Source organism: Podarcis vaucheri (assembly GCF_965113315.1).
Source record: "Podarcis vaucheri genome assembly, chromosome: 6".
Classification (NCBI taxonomy): domain Eukaryota; kingdom Metazoa; phylum Chordata; class Lepidosauria; order Squamata; family Lacertidae; genus Podarcis; species Podarcis vaucheri.
The window spans coordinates 105542015-105561271 of NC_138764.1; the positions used below are offsets into that span (position 1 = coordinate 105542015).

Sequence of the window (19257 nt, forward strand, 5' to 3'; positions counted from 1 at the left end):
AAAAACCGACACCAGAACCAGAGGCACACAGAACGCCGTCACCAATCAACCACACCAGACCCAAACCCAGACCCTCTCCACAGACATATTACAGACTCCATCCAGTAGCCAAACTATAGTGGCACCTCCGGATGCTGCACCCCCCTGCAATCCCTACACAGATCTGGCTGGCACAAGGCACAAAACCACAGCTCGCCCCTATACACGAAGCCAAGCCAGAGCACAACTAAATGCAGCACAGCCATCTTCTCAGAAAAACTCTTCACAAGCTCAAGAGGTCAAGACACGAAAGCTTTAGCAACTAATCTACACTTAATGACCCACCCAGTGGTATTCAGAATATCACTCATGAAATCACCCAAGATATCCCTCAAGTAATTAAGGAACAAAAGAAGAAAAGGCACACTAATCTAGGAACTTCCTCTCTGCCCAGAACGTTGGAGGCTATACACCACACCCCTCAACAGTATTTATAGGAACTCAAACACCAGACTCTGCTCTGTTCCAGTAACAAGAAGCTGAAAGCACCAGCCTGAAGATGACGAGTGAGACCTCGTCGAAACGTCGCACAGACACCCCGACTCTTACACGGGAAGACACCCGAAGACACCAAAACCTGCATATATATATATATATATATATATATATCACCTATGCTTTACTGGGTTGCTTATCTTGCCCAGACCTTAGAGACAGTGGCTTCTCCATCTTATATTATTTCTCCTAATGAACTAAGTGCAATAAATGAGAAATCTAATATATAAAAAGCAAGTGAGATCTTTTGCCATTTGGATGGAAACCTCCAAAGCTGCAGACTAAAATCAATGGAAAACCAAGACAAGCATGATGTTGCGCTTTTAATTCTGTTGGGAGCCCCCCAGAGTGGCTGGGGAGACCCAGCCAGATGGGTGGGGTATAAATTATTATTATTATTATTAATCAAGTAATGAGTGGAACATTATCGCCAGCTTCAAGGAAAGGCTGTCTTTTGGCCCAGATTCTTGGGAGTGCTGGGCTTGGGTTGGGAAAGTTCAAATCCCTAATTGGCCCTGAAGTTCAAGATGATGGACAGCCATCTGTCAGGGATTCCTTAGCTGTCCTTCCTGCATTGCAGCGCTGGACGCTTGGGTTTCCTTCTATGATTCCTACATTTTGTCTCCCAGGCTATGCTCACCAGGCTTCTGCAAGGCTAAAACTATTATCACTCTGAGTCTCCAAGTTGCAATAAATTATCTCTTTCCTTTTCCCCGGATGCCTTCAGCAAAGACGTTGAGATTCAAGTGACAAAGAATTTCTCCGCTGTTGCTAATGGAAGCAGCGGTGGATTCCGCCTCCAGAGCTGCCACTCCTGTGCTGGGATATCGCACATCAAAACCTGGTACAAGTAAATATCCATCTGAGAGCATGGACCAGATTCTGGGGCAGGGAAAGGAGGGACACAGACATATTGGTCATTTGGGACTCAGCGTGGCAGGTAAAGGCACGAAACGGGAGTCCTCTCCAGGCATTTTGCTGAAGGGTTAGTCTGCAAACATTATGTCTCAAGGCGGTTTGAATCTGCACCCTGCTGAGGTTTTCCTGGGTATGGAATAGCCCTGCTAGTAAACCTGGATGTACATTTCCAGAATCTAAGATAGAAAACAAATAAAATAAAACCTACCTACAGCAACAGTGTTTTGTGCCGTGTCGGTTCCTATAATGTAATGGGCCCCGCCTGCCAGACTACTCCCTAAAAACAGTGACAATTTGTGGTTGGCAAAAGACAGCTGGACATATAAAGAGCCCCATTACCTCCAGTGACTTAGGGTCTCATCAAACCTAAATCCTGTGGGAATGTTCAGGGATGCAGGAGAGGATATATTGTTTGATTATATCCTTTCCCAACTTGTGTTAACAAGTTCCACAATTTAGCAAAGTAACATTCCCCTTTTTAAACTTGCAGCGGATACGTTTGCTCAGGCTTGCTAAAGCCTCTATAATAACTGTTCTGGTATTTTCCCCTTATTCCCTCATAAAAGATAAGACACGACACAGTCTTCTATAAAATTATAAAAAGGTTTACTCACACACCATTCTGTTCACAATAGGCTCCCAGAAGGCAAACTTAGCATACACCTGGAAACTATCTCATAAGGAGACAGTCCCTCTGTCCTCTCTTGGCTGGAGGCCAAGAGAGCATCTTTGGCTAAGCAGATGTTACTTCTTCGAAGCATGTAGTCAAAGAGAGAGAGAGATGGCTGCCCTGCCCTGTGCTTTTGTCGTTACCTGCACAGGTGAGGCCACGCCCACCTCTAGCCACATGCAGATGAGTCTGTCCCAGCCCAGAAGGAAACAGGAAGTTTACCTGCTGGCTGGACAAACATTCCTCCCCATGTGTAAACACGTTCACTCTAGGAATATTGTACTTGACTGCTCTTGTGTTTCACATCCCACAAATCCGGCCCTGAGTTCAACCGTAATGACTGGATGCAGAATGACTCCAACAGCTGAAACCCCTAAATACTTGCTAATACAGTGGTACCTCGGGTTACATACGCTTCAAGTTACAGACGCTTCAGGTTACAGACTCCACTAACCCAGAAATAGTACTTCGGGTTAAGAACTTTGCTTTAGGATGAGAACAGAAATCTTGCTTCGGCGGTGCGGCAGCAGCAGGAGGCCCCATTAGCTAAAGTGGTGCTTCAGGTTAAGAACAGTTTCAGGTTAAGAACGGACCTCCGGAATGAATTAAGTACTTAACCCGAGGTACCACTGTACTTGGTGCCACTGGGAATAATATCTGGAATAACAGAATTATATAACTGCAGAGTCCAAAACCACCTTATGCTTTTAAGCTGTAGCCCCAGGCCCGTCCTAAGAACTCACAAAAGGCAATTTGTCCTCCACCCTTTCGTTCATTGCATTTCACCCTCAGACTATGGTGCTTCTCCTTCATCTGTGGTACTTGGCCCTTCATTTGATTTGCAGACAACTGCTCTATTACCATTTATTTTTATTTATGTACTGCTCTATCACCGCAGGTCTCAGGGCGGTTCACAAGATAAAATCACGAAATACACATTCAAAATAAAAACAAAAGCAATAGCCCAATAACCCCCTCCCAACACATTTAAAAAAAGGCATTGGATGTTAATCAGTCAAATACCTGGTGAAAGAGGAACTCTTATCTTCTCTCAGCTTTTCTCATTTTTGCTACTGCCTTTATTTCCCTTCAGAACTGTCAAAGCATTGAAGGAAGGCGTCACACCGATGGTGAAAAAGTCCCTGGATACAAATCTAGTTCCTGTTTTGGACGCAAATGTAGGTCTTACCTAGAGTATTCTTGGGTGGGGTTGTATTTGAAGTATGGGATGCGGGTGGCGCTGTGGTCTAAACCACTGAGCCTCTTGGGCTTGCCGATCAGAAGGTTGGTGGTTCAAATCCTGTTGCTCTGCCCCAGTTTCTGCCAACCTAGCAGTTTGAAATCATGCCAGTGCAAGTAGATAAATAGATACCACTGTGGCAGGAATGTAAACGGCGTTTCTGCACGCTCTGGTTTCCGTCACGGTGTCCTGTAGCACCAGAAGCAGTTGGCCACATGACTCGGAAAGCTGTCTGTGGACAAACGCTGGCTCCCTTGGCCTGAAAGTGAGATGAGCGCCGCAACCCCGTAGTTGCCTTGGACTGGATTTAACCATCCAGGGGTCCCTTACCTGTATTTGAAGTATTGGCTCAGAAGATCCTCTGTTGGCGCAACTCCTTGTGGCACAAGGACTGGCACACATGCGGCACAAACAGAGATGAGGAAATCTGGCAGCTCTGGTGTGAAGGAGTCTCATTGTTGTAAGCCAGAAAATAGTGTATCTCCTGAGTTTACGCCAATAAAACTCAGAAACATGAGAAGTTAGGAGTCCAGCGTTGTTTACTGCAAAGCAATAGGTTGCAGTTGGATCGTGCCACAAAACTGCAACCCTGCCCAGTGGTCCATAGTATTTCTAAAATTTCAAACAAAGCATTTCAATTTCCACCAATCATATACATCATTACGTCATTTCATGTTTAATACACATGCGCAATAAGCACTGGCAATTTCTGCCAGTGATTCCCACTATGTTCTGTTACATTGTGTTAGTGTGCATGTTGGAGACCTGTGTTACGTGTAGCCATTTGCACCATGTAGCAACTTATGTGTATCTTTGTTATTCACGTATTACTTTTATTTCTGCCCCAGTAGGTGGGCGGCGACTTGCAAAACCATCTGTTTCATAAAGTAGCAGGCTACCATAACTTCTCTACTAAAAGCACCCTCAAGGGTTTACAGGGGTACACATTATCACATTTATTGTGGCTCTTTGGACCACTGCCACATCATGACTCATTAGCAGGCACTAATTGCCCTGCTAATTGCAAAGACCACCCAAGACACCCCAATGGCCTGCAGCTCCTATGACAGCAGCCTCTGTGGCTCTGTGGCTTTTGTCTTGCAGGCCTGTGACCTCTTGCTGTCGTCCCTTTCTGACTCCGATGGTTTCTTGCTGAGCCTCCAAGACCTGGGTGAGTCCCTTCCTTTCTCCCTCAAGACTTTTTCTTCCAAAACAGAGAAGGGTCGAGTAGCTGTTCCTCGCCTCCACCTCCCAGGCCCCATGCTAGAAGATGCAGCGTTAGAAGGCTAATAAAATGAACCAGGAAGGAAGGGAATTTGGTGGCAAATGGATAGTTTGCATTTGGTTAAATGTCCAATCTGTAAAATTGAAAGTGATAAATAATTTGAAACAAAACAAAATAAACATGGGGATTCATGCTGGGGTGTTTTTCACAATGGGCATCTGCAAAAAAATCAGGGAAATCTGCCTCATGGTTCCAGTTACAGGCTGAGCTGTTTTACTACAAAGGAATTTCAGAAATAGACTGGAAAGAGAAGCTGCTGAATTGCAACTCATTACCAAACTTAAAACCATGGAGAGACCTGGTCTGAACAGAGACATTGGATTCTTATCTCATTATACATGACTAAGCCATTTTTCACCTTCTCACCCCTTGCCTTTTCCTGTAAGACCTACTGCGCTGTGGGTAAAACCTCAGCGCCTAGGACTTGCCGATCGCATGGTCGGCGGTTCGAATCCCCGCGGCGGGGTGCGCTCCCGTCGTTCGGTCCCAGCGCCTGCCAACCTAGCAGTTCGAAAGCACCCCCGGGTGCAAGTAGATAAATAGGGACCGCTTACCAGCGGGAAGGTAAACGGCGTTCCATGTGCTGCGCTGGCTCGCCAGATGCAGCTTTGTCACGCTGGCCACGTGACCCGGAAGTGTCTGCGGACAGCGCTGGCTCCCGGCCTATAGAGTGAGATGAGCACACAACCCTAGAGTCTGGCAAGACTGGCCCGAACAGGCAGGGGTACCTTTACCTTTACCTTTAAGCCATTTTTCACCTTTTCACCCCTTGCCTTTTCCTGTAAGACCTACTGCAGTCGTTAAGAGTCCGTCAACAGGCTCATCTTAGCTATCTGCCAATCTCCCATTCCCACCACCCTTCTGAGTAATACCCCTCCCCACCTTCTCACTATATAGAAGGATCTGGCAACTTCTGTTTCAGTGTATCTGAAGAAGTGTGCATGCACACGAAAGCTCATACCAAGAACTAACTTAGTTGGTCTTTAAGGTGCTACTGGAAGGAATTTTTTTATTTTTCCTCATGGTTGTTTGGTTGAAGAAAAACAAATGAAACATTTTTTTTTTTACCCTAATTTATCCACATTCCATTCCACTATTGTAGATTTTGGGGAAGCCAGCACTGTATCAAAAGGGTGTGTGCTTTTATTTTTATTGTTTTAGTTTCTTATTCATTGCATTTATATTCCTCCTTTTAATCCAAGGAGCACAAGCTGGCATGCATAGTTCTCTGCCTCCTCATTTAATCCCCGCAACAACCTGCAAGGTGGGACAGGTTCAGAGATGGTGACGGGCCCAAGGTCACCCAGTGAGCTTACGGCCAATGGGGATTTGAACCCGGGCCTCCCAGGTCTCCTCAAGGCCAGGAGAGCTGTGTGCTCAAGGGAGACATCCTCCAGGAGTCCGGAACCCACAACAATGAAGCCCTTTCTCCTTATCTCATTTTTGCCTCTTGTGCAGTTGACTTGTCACCTGCCGGGATCCAGTATTCTCTCCAGAGCTTCCAAATACAAGACAATGTTCTCATCCTCGACCTGGGCGTAAGTACCAAGCATTGCCTACAGGGGATGGGATCCTGCTTGTTCAGAAAGAGATCAACGAGGGGACCTAGTAGCGCAAAGCACTGGCAACCGTTCATGGGATTTGTTAGATTTGTGTTAGCTATTGCAGCCTTTCTCAACCTGTGGGTCCCAGATGTTGTTGAACTACAACTCCCATCACCCCTAGCTAGCAAGGCCAGAGCTCAGGGATGATGGGAGTTGTAGTCCAACAACATCTGGGGACCCACAGGTTGAGAACCACTGTATTACGTAATTAGAAGGAGGACTGTATCAGTTCAGCACCAGATAGTAATCTTCTTTACAAGACCATAGATGTAAAGATTTGAGGCAATGTCCTAGGAGTCATTTGGTATCAGAACAAGTTGCTCAAGGAAGTTAATAGAATTGTAGAGTTGGAAGGGACCCAACTGGACCTTTGCAATGTAGCTATGTGGAACCTCAAAATCATCAGGCTTCATCCCCCTCTGGTGGGGTGGCCTAACCTGCAAATTACAGTGGTACCTCGAGTTATGAACACCTCAGGTTACAAACACTTCAGGTTACAAACTCCGCTAACCTGGAAGAGTTACCTCGAGTTGAGAACTTTGCCCAAGGATGAGAACGGGAATCATGTGCCGGTGGCACAGCGGCAGCAAGAGGTCCCATTAGTGAAAGCACGCCTCTAGTTCAGAACAGTTTCAGGTTAAGAACGGACCTCCGGAACGAATTAAGTTCGTAACTAGAGGTACCACTGTACATCCAATTCTGGCAGGAAAGGAAAGTTTCTCTTGAAGGAAATCAAAATTTAAAGAAGCCCTGTTCTAACCCCCTGGAAGAACCTGTCTACAAATTGGCATGCTTAATCAACCCTGGACTGCCTCCTATGCTGGAAATGGGGGGAATTATAGGCATTTTTTGGTGCAAATCCTGAGAGCGTACCCTTATGGTATGCCTGCCCTGGAGGCCACCATCTCTCATAGACTTTGTGAAGGTCTGTCATAATGCCAACATTCAAGGTCATGCATAGTGTCACAAATAAACATAGTACATCAACCACCTCTGAATATCAGTTTCTGGGGATTACAAGTGTGGTTGGCTCATCTCTTGATTTGGGTCTTAAAACAGGCATCTCATTGGCCAATGTGAGAAGAAGAGGTTAGGGCAGGGGTCTGCAACCCGCGGCTCCGGAGCCGCATGTGGCTCTTTTACATCTTTGCTGCGGCTCCGGGGCGGATACTAGCGAGGGGAGGAGGCGCATTGTGCGCCCCGACACTCCTCACTGTGGCGGGCGCTGTACTGGCTGTGACGTCGCATGGGGGCGGTGCGTGCGCCACCTTCCCCGTGGCTCCGGAGATATATTTGTTTTAAATGTCGCAATGGTTTTGCGGCTCCCAGTTGTTGTTTTTTCTTTGGAAATGGGTCCAAGTGGCTCTTTTTGTCTTAAAGGTTGCAGACCCCTGGGTTAGGGGGCTAGGTGGGCCGTTGGCCTGATCCAGCAAGCTCTTCGGGTTTTCTTATGTAAGCACGGTGGCTCTAGCCGGGGCATCAACAGTGCTATAAGTAACAGGGAAAAGGCTGTTTGAAGACATTACTGGTGTTCAAGAGACGCATGAGAAACACACAAGTCCTGCGGCTGCTGCTTTCAGCTCTCTGCAGGAGAAGGAGAAGCAGAGGGCAGAGCAGAAGGCAGGATTGCTGACCTCTTGAAGTCTCTTCCTGCAATGCAAGATGGAGCTCTTGCGGACGTTGCCATGACGAAAAACCAGCTGGAGCAGAACTTTAACCAGCTCTTATACCCCTTTGAGCCCTTCATTGTGGACAAAGATCACAGAATGGTGAGTAGCGTTGTCTGTTGTAGCTGCATCTGGTTCCTTCCACTGCCCTTGGCCCTGTAGGGCAGGCATATCCAACTTCCAAAAGACAGTGATCTAAAGGGTAAAGGTAAAGGGACCCCTGACCATTAGGTCCAGTCATGGCCGACTCTGGGTTTGTGGTGCTCATCTCGCTCATCTCGAGGGAGCCGGCGTACAGCTTCCAGGTCATGTGGCCAGCATGACTAAGCCGCTTCTGGTGAACCAGAGCAGTGCACGGAAACACTGTTTACCTTCCCGCCAGAGCGGTACCTATTTATCTAATTGCACTTTGACGTGCTCTCGAACTGCTAGGTTGGCAGGAGCAGGGACCGAGCAACGGGAGCTCACCCCGTCGTGGGGATTCAAACCGCCAACCTTCTGATCTCACACCGAGAGCCAGTGTGGTGTAGTGGTTAAGAGCGGTAGTCTCGTAATCTGGTGAACTGGGTTCGCGTCTCCGCTCCTCCCCATGCAGCTGCTGGGTGACCTTGGGCCAATCACACTTCTCTGAAGTCTCTCAGCCCCCCTCACCTCACAGAGTGTTTGTGGTGGGGGAGGAAGGGAAAGGAGATTGTGAGCAGCTTTGAAACTTCTTTGGGTAGTGATAAAGCAGGGTATCAAATCCAAACTCCTCTTCTTCTTCTGATCTGCAAGCCCTAGGCTCGGTGGTTTAACCCACAGCGCCACCCGCATCCCTTAGACCAGTGTTTCCCAACCTTTTTTGGGCAAAGGCACACTTGTTTGATGAAAAAAATCTCGAGGCACACCACCATTACAGCCCCGTGACGTTAGCACGCAGCGTCACGCCGGGAGGGACGCACGAAAGTGTAAGTTTCAATTTTTTTCCCTCCCCCTTGCCGGGGAACCTCCAAGCTTTGGGGGTGGGGGGGGGAGGAGGCAGCAAAGCGAGGGACTGAGGGACTTCTCCAATGACAAGGGTTGGGGAAGAAGAGAAAGGGCTATTCCGCTCCAGTCACGGGAGGGGAATATGTACTGGCCCAACTGGTGTGCGGTCTTCGGAAAGCGGGGTGCGGGAAGGAAGCCTAGGCTCGGGGTCCACCGACCTCGGCGGAGAAAGGCAACAACCGAAGCCTCCCGACGGTTTTGGGGGAGACGTTCAGAGCTTCCATGGGAGTTTCTCAGCCTGCCTTTCGGAGGAAGAGGCGGAGGGGGCCTGGGGATGGCGGTGGCCTCGGCCTCGCCCTCCCTCCGTCCCTCTACCTTTGTAGTGGACGCGCAGGTTGTTCTGCGAGAGGCCGATGTAGCTGAATTTGTCCTTCGGGCTCCAGGAGCGCGGCAGCGGCGTCTCCTGCTCGTCCACGGCCGGGTAGAGCCGCTTGAGGCGCCGCTTGAGCTCCTTCTCCTGCTCGTTCAGGGCCGGGTCGCCGCCGTGAGGGAAGGGTGCCGGGGCGCTGCTGCTGCTGCCGCCGCCGCTGCTCCTGGCAGGCATGGGCCCAGCTGAGGCGGCGGCGGCTGTTGTGGTGGTGATGGCGATAGCGGGCGGAGGAGGGGCGGCGGCGGGGCCGAGGTGGCCGGCGGCGGCGGGGGAGGCGGCGGCGGGTGGAGCAGGAGGGCGGCCGAGGCCGGTGAGGGAGTAGGGTTGCCCGGGGCTTGAGGAGCCGTCGCCGGGAGTTGCTGCTGCTGCCCGGACATGCCGGCCTCCTCCTCGTCCGCTGTCCCAAGTGAACTGAGAGGAGGCCGATGACGAGCCGGCGCATGCGTGCAGCAGCTGGCCTCGTAGGGAGCCGAGGGGCGGGGCTTCCTTTCTGAAGGAGCTGAGGGTGGGGGTCCTCCGGCGCCTTCGGCGAAACGGCGCCGGCCCAGAGCGCTTCTAGGAGGCTGCCTTTGTGCGCGACGTAAAGCCCTCTTTCCCTCCCTCCAGCCCCGTGTCACCTGTGGAAAAGGGGGCTGGATCCAGTGATGCAACTCGGAAAACTGTTAGGGAAGCCAGAGCAGGAAAGTGAGTGGGGGGCGGCGTCGCCGCTTTAACCCATGTTTCCTTTTTGAAAGAGAAACTTAAGTCAGTGTTTCCCAACCTTTTTTGGACTCGCCCGCCTCCCTCCAGGCAACATCTCGCGGCACACCAGGCAACATCTCGCGGCACACTAGTGTGCCGCGGAACACCGGTTGGGAAACACTGCCTTAGACAGCGATCTACTTCCACTATAAATAAACTGGCAGTGATCTACCCATTGGATTGACCAGAGTTGATGAACTTTTTTTTGGGGGGGGATGAGCAAAAATTGTTGACTGCAGACACCCCTGCTGTGGGGCAAACTCTGGGCCCATGCAAGACTTAAATACACTTTGCATCTCCTCCTCACTCAGAACTGCTTTAAATGGCTTTGAATTTCTTCTAACACTAATCCAACACATGGATGTTCTTGTTTTCAGAGGGGGTTTTAAATAGCAAGTTAGCTCACGAGATAGTAAGGCCAAAGTGTGGCTCAGCCAAATGGAGATTAGTTTAGCTGAGGGGAAGGACAGTCAACAGAATGGTGAAGAATGAAAGTCCACTTCTCTGCTCTGACCTTCTCCATTGATTTCTCATTCCATGTACATCTCCCAGGGCTATTGCCTGTTGGAAAGTGTTTTGCCTGCGCTTCCAGGGCACGTTTCTTATGAAGTGAGTACATTGCATTAGTACAGCTCAGCTTTTAAACATGTTCTTCCCTTCTGAAATTTCTTTGTCTTTTTTTCAAATGATTTTCAATGAAGCTTTCTCATATAAATGAGAAATGCATAATAAGAAACAAAAACAGGCATAAGAAATCTTGTGAACTTAGTCTTGGGACTCCCTCTTGATGCTCCCACAAACAAATCAAAGCAACCAGGCAACACGAAGACAGGTAAGATGGAGAAACAGCAACTGGGAAGACCAAAGGAGGTAATTTATAAATTTTTGAGTTCAAGATCAAAAGTGTTTAGGTATAATACCAGTCTGTAATGGACGATGAGGATCTTGGGGTGTGTGGGGACAACTGCTCACTGTTGTCACAAAACAGATTCAACAAATGGAAGTTGCCATCTCTGCATTAGGAAAGGCGATTAAATTTTCCCCATTCCTTATTAAACTTTTGGTCTTCCTGATTTCTGAATCTTCCAGTCATTTTAGCCATTTCAGCATAATCCATCAATTTATATCTTAATGACCACTGTAAACAGCTAAAAGCTTTAGTAGGAATAGAATATCACTTGTAGTTCAATGGTGAATTTTGGGTACAATGGAGAGATAAAAAGATCAGGATTATTATAAAAGATGCAGGAGGAAATGATTAACAGTCGGATCCACAAAAGGGAGGAGGGAAATCCAAGAGATTCCTTGGAATCTAGTTTTTAATGTTGCATGTTGGATATGTGGCTGTAAAAATTCAATCTGAAAAACCAAATAAATAAACTTCTAAAAAATAAATAAAGACTGATTTATATTTCCATTTAAACTGCGTCTCTGCAGGAGCTGAACGACTACCTGGCGAACATAACGGCTCGTGGGCCACCTAAATTCCATGGGGTCTATGGTAATTTTTATGTGATCCATCCATTAAAGATGGAGGTGTTCAATACCAAGGAAATGGAGGTCGCCGTTTGGACTCTGACCGATGTGAGTTCCAGTCTGGGGAGTCTTCTGGAGGAGAACATTTTTGGTCCATCAGCACCGTCTCCCTCCACTGAATGGACCTTCTCTTGTTTTCTCTCTCCCTCTAATGGCAGGCTTACTGTTTACCAGCTGACATTTTTATTACAGACAACAAGCTGAAGCTCTCGTTAACTCTAGAAAGGTAACAAACACCCTGACGCCCTATTCAGCGTCAGCGTCATTGCCTCTTGACGTACTTGATAGAACTTCTTGCTTGCATGTGAGGGATGATAGAAGCAAAAGGTTGCATGCCGGTAGATACTGCTGCTGCTGCTGCTGTTGTTTAATTTATATACCAATTAATTACCAGGATGGTTTCTATGTGATTTACAAGTATAAGAGCAATCAGAAAACACACATAACTGGAGTACACACTACAACAATTCCATCAAAACAATAAAGCATGCTAGTCAAAACAGTACAATATACTGCTTAACACCGTCATTTCTAAGCAGTGTGCTGTAAGATTTCCTCTTCTGAAATCTCAAATAAAATCAGTTAAGATTGAACATAAAGACAGAAGCCCCAATTAAAATGGGGCGCTTTGCTCACGTGAGTCGAGTGGCAGAAGCCAAAGGCTACGAGTAGTTGGAGATGACGGTTTTCATCCATACATGAGAATAATAATGAAGTAATAATTCAAGGCCTTGAAGGGTTGTTAGAGAAGTGGAGCGCAAGGGGCACAGCACACAGCTCTCTTCTGAAACAGAAGACTTTGGTCAGGGGCCTCAGGAGGAAGAGACGAGGGGCCCCGCCGCCTCCCAGGATGGGCCACCCAAGGCACTCGCCTCACCATGCCTAGTGGTAGGAGCAGCTCTGCCCCATGTCCTGCTCTCCTATATCAGGGGCAACCAGGATACAGGTCACATTTTGCAGGGCACAGGGCAGACTGGTGGGCTCAGATGGGCACTGGAAGATAGTTGTTGCTAAGAGTCCAAGCTCAGATTTTTTTCCCCTGTTGCGAACCACCCTGGGATCTTCGGATGAAGGGTGGTATATATATTTAATTAATAGATATGGATTTTTGACCCTTGATGGGAAGCTTCAGATTCGGGGGCGGGGGGAATCACGCGCAATGCAGTTGACGGGGATCTTGTGCAAAGCCACTTCTAACAAGCATTTCCTTTTTCCTTGCAGTGGATTTCTGGACATGGAAGGCAAGAACGTAAGCTCCACCTATTCCACCTATTCTAATACATTCTGTCGTATAGCAAGATCAGTTTCTTCAGCCCTGTTTTGCTTGACCTTCCTCACAGTCCCTCTTCAGAGAATCACGGCAAAGGCCATGATTGGGCTTAAAAGCTTCTAAGTGTCTTGCCCTAGACACTCAGCCAGTTCATGGCCAAGCAGGGATTTGAACTCAGGACTTCATTTTTTTTAAAAAATAAAATATTTATTAAATTTTTTTGAAATATAACAGTAAAAATGAAAAAGAAAAAAGAAAAATACAAAATAAAAACAGTTAAAAACATACATTTTTTCTTTTACTTATTTTCTTTTAGCTTATTTCCCGGACCTCCTCATACCTCCCTTTTTTGTATTCCACTTCAATTTATTGGTTCAGCAAATCCTTACCATTAGATTTTAACCCATTTATAACCCTTTTTTCATATTCTCTTAAATCATTACAGCTGGAAACCCCTTAGTTGCTATCCAACATCATTCTATCATTCATTAATTTTACAATATTTCTGTAGATAGTCTTTTAATTTCTTCCAGTCAGGACTTCAGAGGCTGACTTGTCTGCTCTTTCCACCCGCTGGTGCTGCTTCTGCTCAGTCTAAGGTTTTGTTCATGGGTGATGTCAGGATTTGCAGTGGCCGACAGTTATGTTCTGGGCCCAGTGCCTTGGCTGCTCCTGGCCTAGCTCAAAGGAATTGAAATATACTCGGAGTTGAGTGTAGATTTCATGCTCTTCATTCAGCTCATAGTAATGAGGAATGGAAGTTCCCCTGAAATATACATTATATTTACACAATGGGCCCCACATGATTGGCTAATTCTGGGATTCTCCTGTAGGCCAATCAGGTTGCGGATTCATTTCTACCTGGAGCTGGATTGGGTGGCTCCTGTGGACCAATCAGACTGCTGCATTCTGGATCCTATTGTTCTAGGACCAATCAGACTGCTGCATTCTGAATCCTATTGTTCTAGGACCAATTAGACTGCTGCATTTTGGATCCTATTCAACTCAATACATAACAGGAATGTTCTCCCTAACTACAGTATATTTACTTATTTGTTAAATTGTGTATTTGTTAAATTTATATCCCTCCACTCCTCCCAAAGAGCTCAGGGTGGCAAACACATCTGGGATAAAAACAGGTATGGCTTTGCAGGAGGGGTTTGCAGGAGGAGAAGGTGACGCTCTTCCCAAGGCACCACAACTGATTAATGGGAAGGAGGGAGGTGTCAAAAGGATTGTCCATCTCTGGAGCAAAGTGCCTTGAGATGGCTCTTCATGCTGACTCTCCATTGAAGTCACATGGATTATGGTACTGTTGGACCTGGTGAGACGCCTCCCTTTCCATGCTGCTTCCTTGCATTGCTGATCACATCTCTTCTTCTAGAGGGCCCGGCTCCACGGAAGTGCATACGAGGCTGTGGAAACGCTGGAGCAGGTGCTGTACCAAGAGAGTCCGTTGGGTAAGAGTTGTGGGGTACCGAGGTGACGTTGACTCAGGTACAGTCACAGCCTTGATCACTTTTGAGGTTTCCTTCCAAGCCATCGCTTCAGCCCCAAACCACAAAGCTTGCTTGTTGGGTAGCACCGATGGTTGAACTGAAGCCTTCATCTGATCCTCAGTTCAGCCAAGCTCTCTGGAGGAACACCCCTTTGGGGCTGTGTAGAAGCCCTAAGGGATGTGGGTGGAGCTGTGGTCTAAACCAGTGAGCCTAGGGCTTACTGATCAGAAGGTCGGCGGTTCGAATCCCCGCGACGGGGTGAGCTCCCGTTGCTTGGTCCCTGCTCCCGCCAACCTAGCAGTTTGAAAGCACGTCAAAGTGCAAGTAGATAAATAGGTACCGCTACTGCGGGAAGGGAAATGGCGTTTCCATGCGCTGCTGTGGTTCGCCAGAAGCGGCTTAGTCATGCTGGCCACATGACCCGGAAGCTGTCTGTGGACAAAGGCCGGCTCCTTCTGCCTATAGAGTGAGATGAGCGCTGCAACCCTAAAGTCATCTGCGGCTGGACCTCACGGTCAGGGGTACCTTTACTTTTACCTAGAAGCCCTAATGTCAAGGAGAGAGGAACGTGGTACTACCCACCCCTCCTCAATCTGGCCTAGTGACATGAACCAGGATGCTTTCTGTTGACCCAAATTGGTGCATGTTGTGTTTCTTCTCTCCAGATTACCTGCAGCAGGAGCTCCCCTTGCCACTGGTTCCAGACATTGGCGAAGTGATGAAGATGGAAGATACGTCCTATGATGTGAGCCTTTGGCATTTAATCCAGCTTCAGGATGCAGGCTTTGACCGATGCAGCCCTGGAGGGTCTTAAGGGGCAGGAATAACCATACTTTAGAGGTCCTGGGCGCTAAGGAAGTCAGACTATCCTCCACCAGGGCCAGGGCCTTTTCAGTGATGGCTCCGACCTGGTGGAATGCTCTGTCCCATGAGACCAGGGCCCTTCAGGATTTAACCTCCTTCTGTCGAGCCTGTAAGACAGAGCTATTCCACCTGGCCTTTAATTTAAATTCAGCCTGATCTTTTATTTCCCTTCTCTTCCTTCCCCCTCCCCTTTTATGAACATCACCCGCTCTGAGACCCCACAGCTAATTCTCCCCTGGTCTCCTCGCTGGCCCAAGTAGGACCAATTCAGCCAGCTAGCCCTGGGGATTATCTCATGCTTATTTCCCCTAAACTGATTTTTGAATTTTATTGTTATTCATGTTTTTATACTGTATTTTATGCTGCTCTTACAATTAAGTGTTATAAATCTGTTGTTAGCTGCCCTGAGCCTGGTTTTTGAACCAGGAAGGGCGGAGTATAAATAAAAATTTACATAACTTATATTTATAGGAATAGCCCTGGAGTGCTGCAGAGGACTTTCCGCAAAGTCTCAGAGTGCAGCTCCCGGCCGCAGTTCAGCAGAGCAGGCGCTCTATGTAGGAAGCCCTGATGGCAAGGCAAACAGGCGGCAAGAGATGAGTTGCTGCGCAAGTGTGCAAGGGGGAACCCACAGCCAGACCAAGAGGCAGCAGGAAAGGGTCTGCTGAAAAGAGGGAGAGGGGGAGATTTGGGGTGCAGGGGTGGTATTCTCCTGAAGCAATGGCCTTTGCAGGGGCAAGGCAAAGGCACCTTGGACAGATGAGGCTGGAGACCTTCGTAGGAGAAGGGGCCAGGTCCTATTTCAGCAGCAACCAGGAGTTGCAATTCTATCAGGCTTGCTAGCTACACCTTCCCCAGGGACTGCCCGCCCTGCTTCGCCATCTGAGGTGAAACAGAAAAGTCACCACCACCACCGATGCCCTCCCCCCAAAGCCTTACTAACAGAGTTGTATGGCTGTGGTGGCAGCTTTCAGTGAGATCTTGTTAAATATAATAATAATAATAATAATAATAATAATAATAATAATAATTATTATTATTATTTATTATTTATACCCCGCCCATCTGGCTGGGTTTTCCCAGCCATTCTGGGCGGCTTCCAACAAAGTATTAAAATACAGTAGACCGTTAAACATTAAAAGCTTCCCTAAACAGGGCTGCCTTCAGATGTCTTCTAAAATTCTGGTAGTTGTTCTTCTCTTGAGAGCCAGTGTGGTGTAGTGGTTAAGAGTGGTAGTCTCATAATCTGGGGAACCGGGTTCACGTCTCCGCTCCTCCACATGCAGCTGCTGGGTGACCTTGGACCAGTCACACTTCTCTGAAGTCTCTCAGCCCCACTCACCTCACAGAGTGTTTGTTGTGGGGGAGGAAGGGAAAGGAGAATGTTAGCCGCTTTGAGACTCTTTAAAAGGGAGTGAAAGGCAGGATATCAAATCCAAACTCTTCTTCTTCTTCTTCTTCTTTGACATCTGGTGGGAGGGCGTTCCACAGGGCAGGCGCCACTACCGAGAAGGCCCTCTGCCTGCTTCCCTGTAACTTGGCTTCTCGCAATGAGGGAACCGCCAGAAGGCCCTCGGTGCTGGACCTCAGTGTCCGGGCTGAACGATGGGGGTGGAGACGCTCCTTCAGGTATACTGGACCGAGATCTTGCTGGACGTCGTCTCCATGCAACCCTGCTGGCAGCAACCCTGCCCCATGGAACTCTGCTGCCTGAGGCAGCTGCTTCCATCTTCCTCATGGGCAGCCCGGCCCTGAGCTTCACTGAGCTGAGTTGCTTCATTTAAAGGAGTCCAGTCTGCTTTAAAAGGCATCAACTCCGGTGGAGTCACGGAGACTGTGGTTCCCCTAGGGCAGGGGACTCTTCTCAGCCAGCAAGCCACAAACCCTTGTGTCTAACTTTCTGGGGAGGGGGGTTGCACATACCACTGGTTATGGGTGAGGCCAGAACCAGGAGAAGGTCTAGGCATGGTTGTGACGCTTAACTTTACACGGTCAGCTAGTTTGCAGCCATGCAGAAGGCCAGAGGTTTGGACACGCCTTTCCCCTCTACCCAGGACAGTGTGAGGCATGGCCAGGATTCAAGAGCACCCTCTAGCCCACAGAAAAGGCCTCAGGAGGGCATGAAAGAGGGCAAGAGAAGGCTGCGGGGGCACCAGGGAAAAGGAGGGGATCTCAGCAGGGTCCTGTGGCTCCAGGAGTCAGGGCAGAGGGTGGAAGGCCGCTGTTAAGGGCTCAAAAAGCAGAGTTGGAGGAGAGAAATCTTTGGCATTGGGAGAAAACATCACACTCCGGGAGCCGGATGGGCACATTTTGAACTCTTTCTTTTCCTTCGCTATAGGAATTCCTCTTGGTTTCTATAATCGCAAAGTAAAGATGTCCTCTGGAGTCCTGCTTGAAAACCAAGAAGCCAGAATCGTCTCTCACCACTTCCGTTCCCTTTGGGGCCATTTCCTTCAGTAGCACCAACCAGCGGCAGGAAATGGTTCTGCCTCCAAATTTGGAAAGCCTAGGATTTCTGTAGCAAAAGCCTCTCTTAGGGTTTAAATTGCTTAAAAGGTCTGTGTTGTGGCAAGAGGCAATGGGCAGTGCAAGGTGGGAGCCACACACGGGGTCCTGAATGCTCCTCTTGGTGAAGCAGCACCCATTGATTTGACTGGAGCTTCCTTGAAAGTGCTTTCAAGTGGTTAGTGCCCAGTGGGGAGACAGTGGTATTTCCCATTGTATCAATCCCTCTTAATGGATGAAATGAGCATGGAGGTCTCCAGATCTCCTTCGATACTCCAACCACCACTTAGCAGGTGCTTGCCCAGTGTTATAAGAATTTAAGGTCTCAAATATATAAATTAAATGTTCATAAATTTACAAGGCAAACACATGCATAAGTATGTAAACCAAGTGTCTGAAACATAGCTGTCAACTTTTCCCTTTTCTTGCGAGGAATCCTAATTGGAATAAGGGAATTTCCCTTTTAAAAAGGGAAACATTGACAGCTATGGTCTGAAACAGTACAGGAGAACAATCCTGAAACCACTTTTACTCTCCCAAATTGACCTCAAATGTTTCTCTGCAAGGAGGAAGGAAATGGGAAAGCCTCTCCATTGTCTTTTGCTAACCTGTCTTAAGAGCGCATTTGTGTATGAATAGGGTGAGCCTGTGACCTGGATTCAGGAATTAAAGTATTTACCATCACAAAAGAATGGCCAGGCTGCCCAGGTAAAGCAATCAGTGACCATTGTCAGGTATCCTAGCAGGCAGGAATTCTGTTGTACACTGCCTCCTTCTGTGATGTATGTATGATGTTTTGGGGGTGGTCTTGAGCTACAGGGTGGGCAATTTCAAAAGTCTATAGTCTGCACACCTTTGTTCTGGGTTCCTCCTCCTTTCCTGCGTGTGAGGGGAGCACCCTGTTGCAACAGATCAATAAAGATGAGGCTTACTAGCTGCTTTGCTTCTCAATATTCTCTGGTTGGCCTCTGTTATGTTCTCCTACCGATAGGGAACCTACTCTTTATGGGCTCTTGGGTACCCCAATAAGCAAAAAGGAGCAGGTTTTGTTTACAACACCAGCAAAATATATTGTTTACTGCTACTGCTATTGTCTCACATCTCTTTCATCTTGTTCTTCTGTGATTATGAAGGGCACAGCAACAATTAATAATCTGTTATCCCAAACTACATGAAGCTTTACATCAAGCAAGCCCTCTGCATTAACGAACACTTTGCTTCTCCTGCCTTTGTCTGGTTGTATCTTCCCATTTTTGTATCTTTCCCAATAGTGATGCATGGAAGTGAAAGCTGAAAGAAGGCTGATCGCCGAAGAATGGATGCTTTTGAATTCTGGTGCTGGAGGAGACTCTTGAGAGTCCCATGGACTGCAAGAAGATCCAACCTCTCCATTCTGAAGGAAATCAGCCCTGAGTGCTCACTGGAAGGACAGATCCTGAAGCTGAGGCTCCAATACTTTGGCAATCTCATGAGAAGAGAAGACTCCCTGGAAAAGGGAAAGATGGAGGGCGCAAGGAGAAGGGGATGA

At 47.9% G+C, this 19257-nt stretch overlaps 1 protein-coding gene across 1 annotated transcript; it reads left to right on the top strand.

The window, feature by feature from the left end:
• Nucleotides 1–3235: 3235 nt before the first annotated feature.
• Nucleotides 3236–18644, top strand: LOC309534259 (uncharacterized protein). The gene is made up of 11 exons (XM_082226458.1): nucleotides 3236–3300; nucleotides 4467–4533; nucleotides 6106–6185; nucleotides 7832–8020; nucleotides 10608–10664; nucleotides 11493–11639; nucleotides 11750–11817; nucleotides 12813–12840; nucleotides 14246–14321; nucleotides 15026–15105; nucleotides 17563–18644. The coding sequence occupies exons 1-11, from the start codon at nucleotides 3250–3252 to the stop codon at nucleotides 17593–17595; spliced, it is 876 nt and encodes a 291-aa protein (XP_082082584.1). The 5' UTR covers nucleotides 3236–3249; the 3' UTR covers nucleotides 17596–18644.
• Nucleotides 18645–19257: the final 613 nt, after the last annotated feature.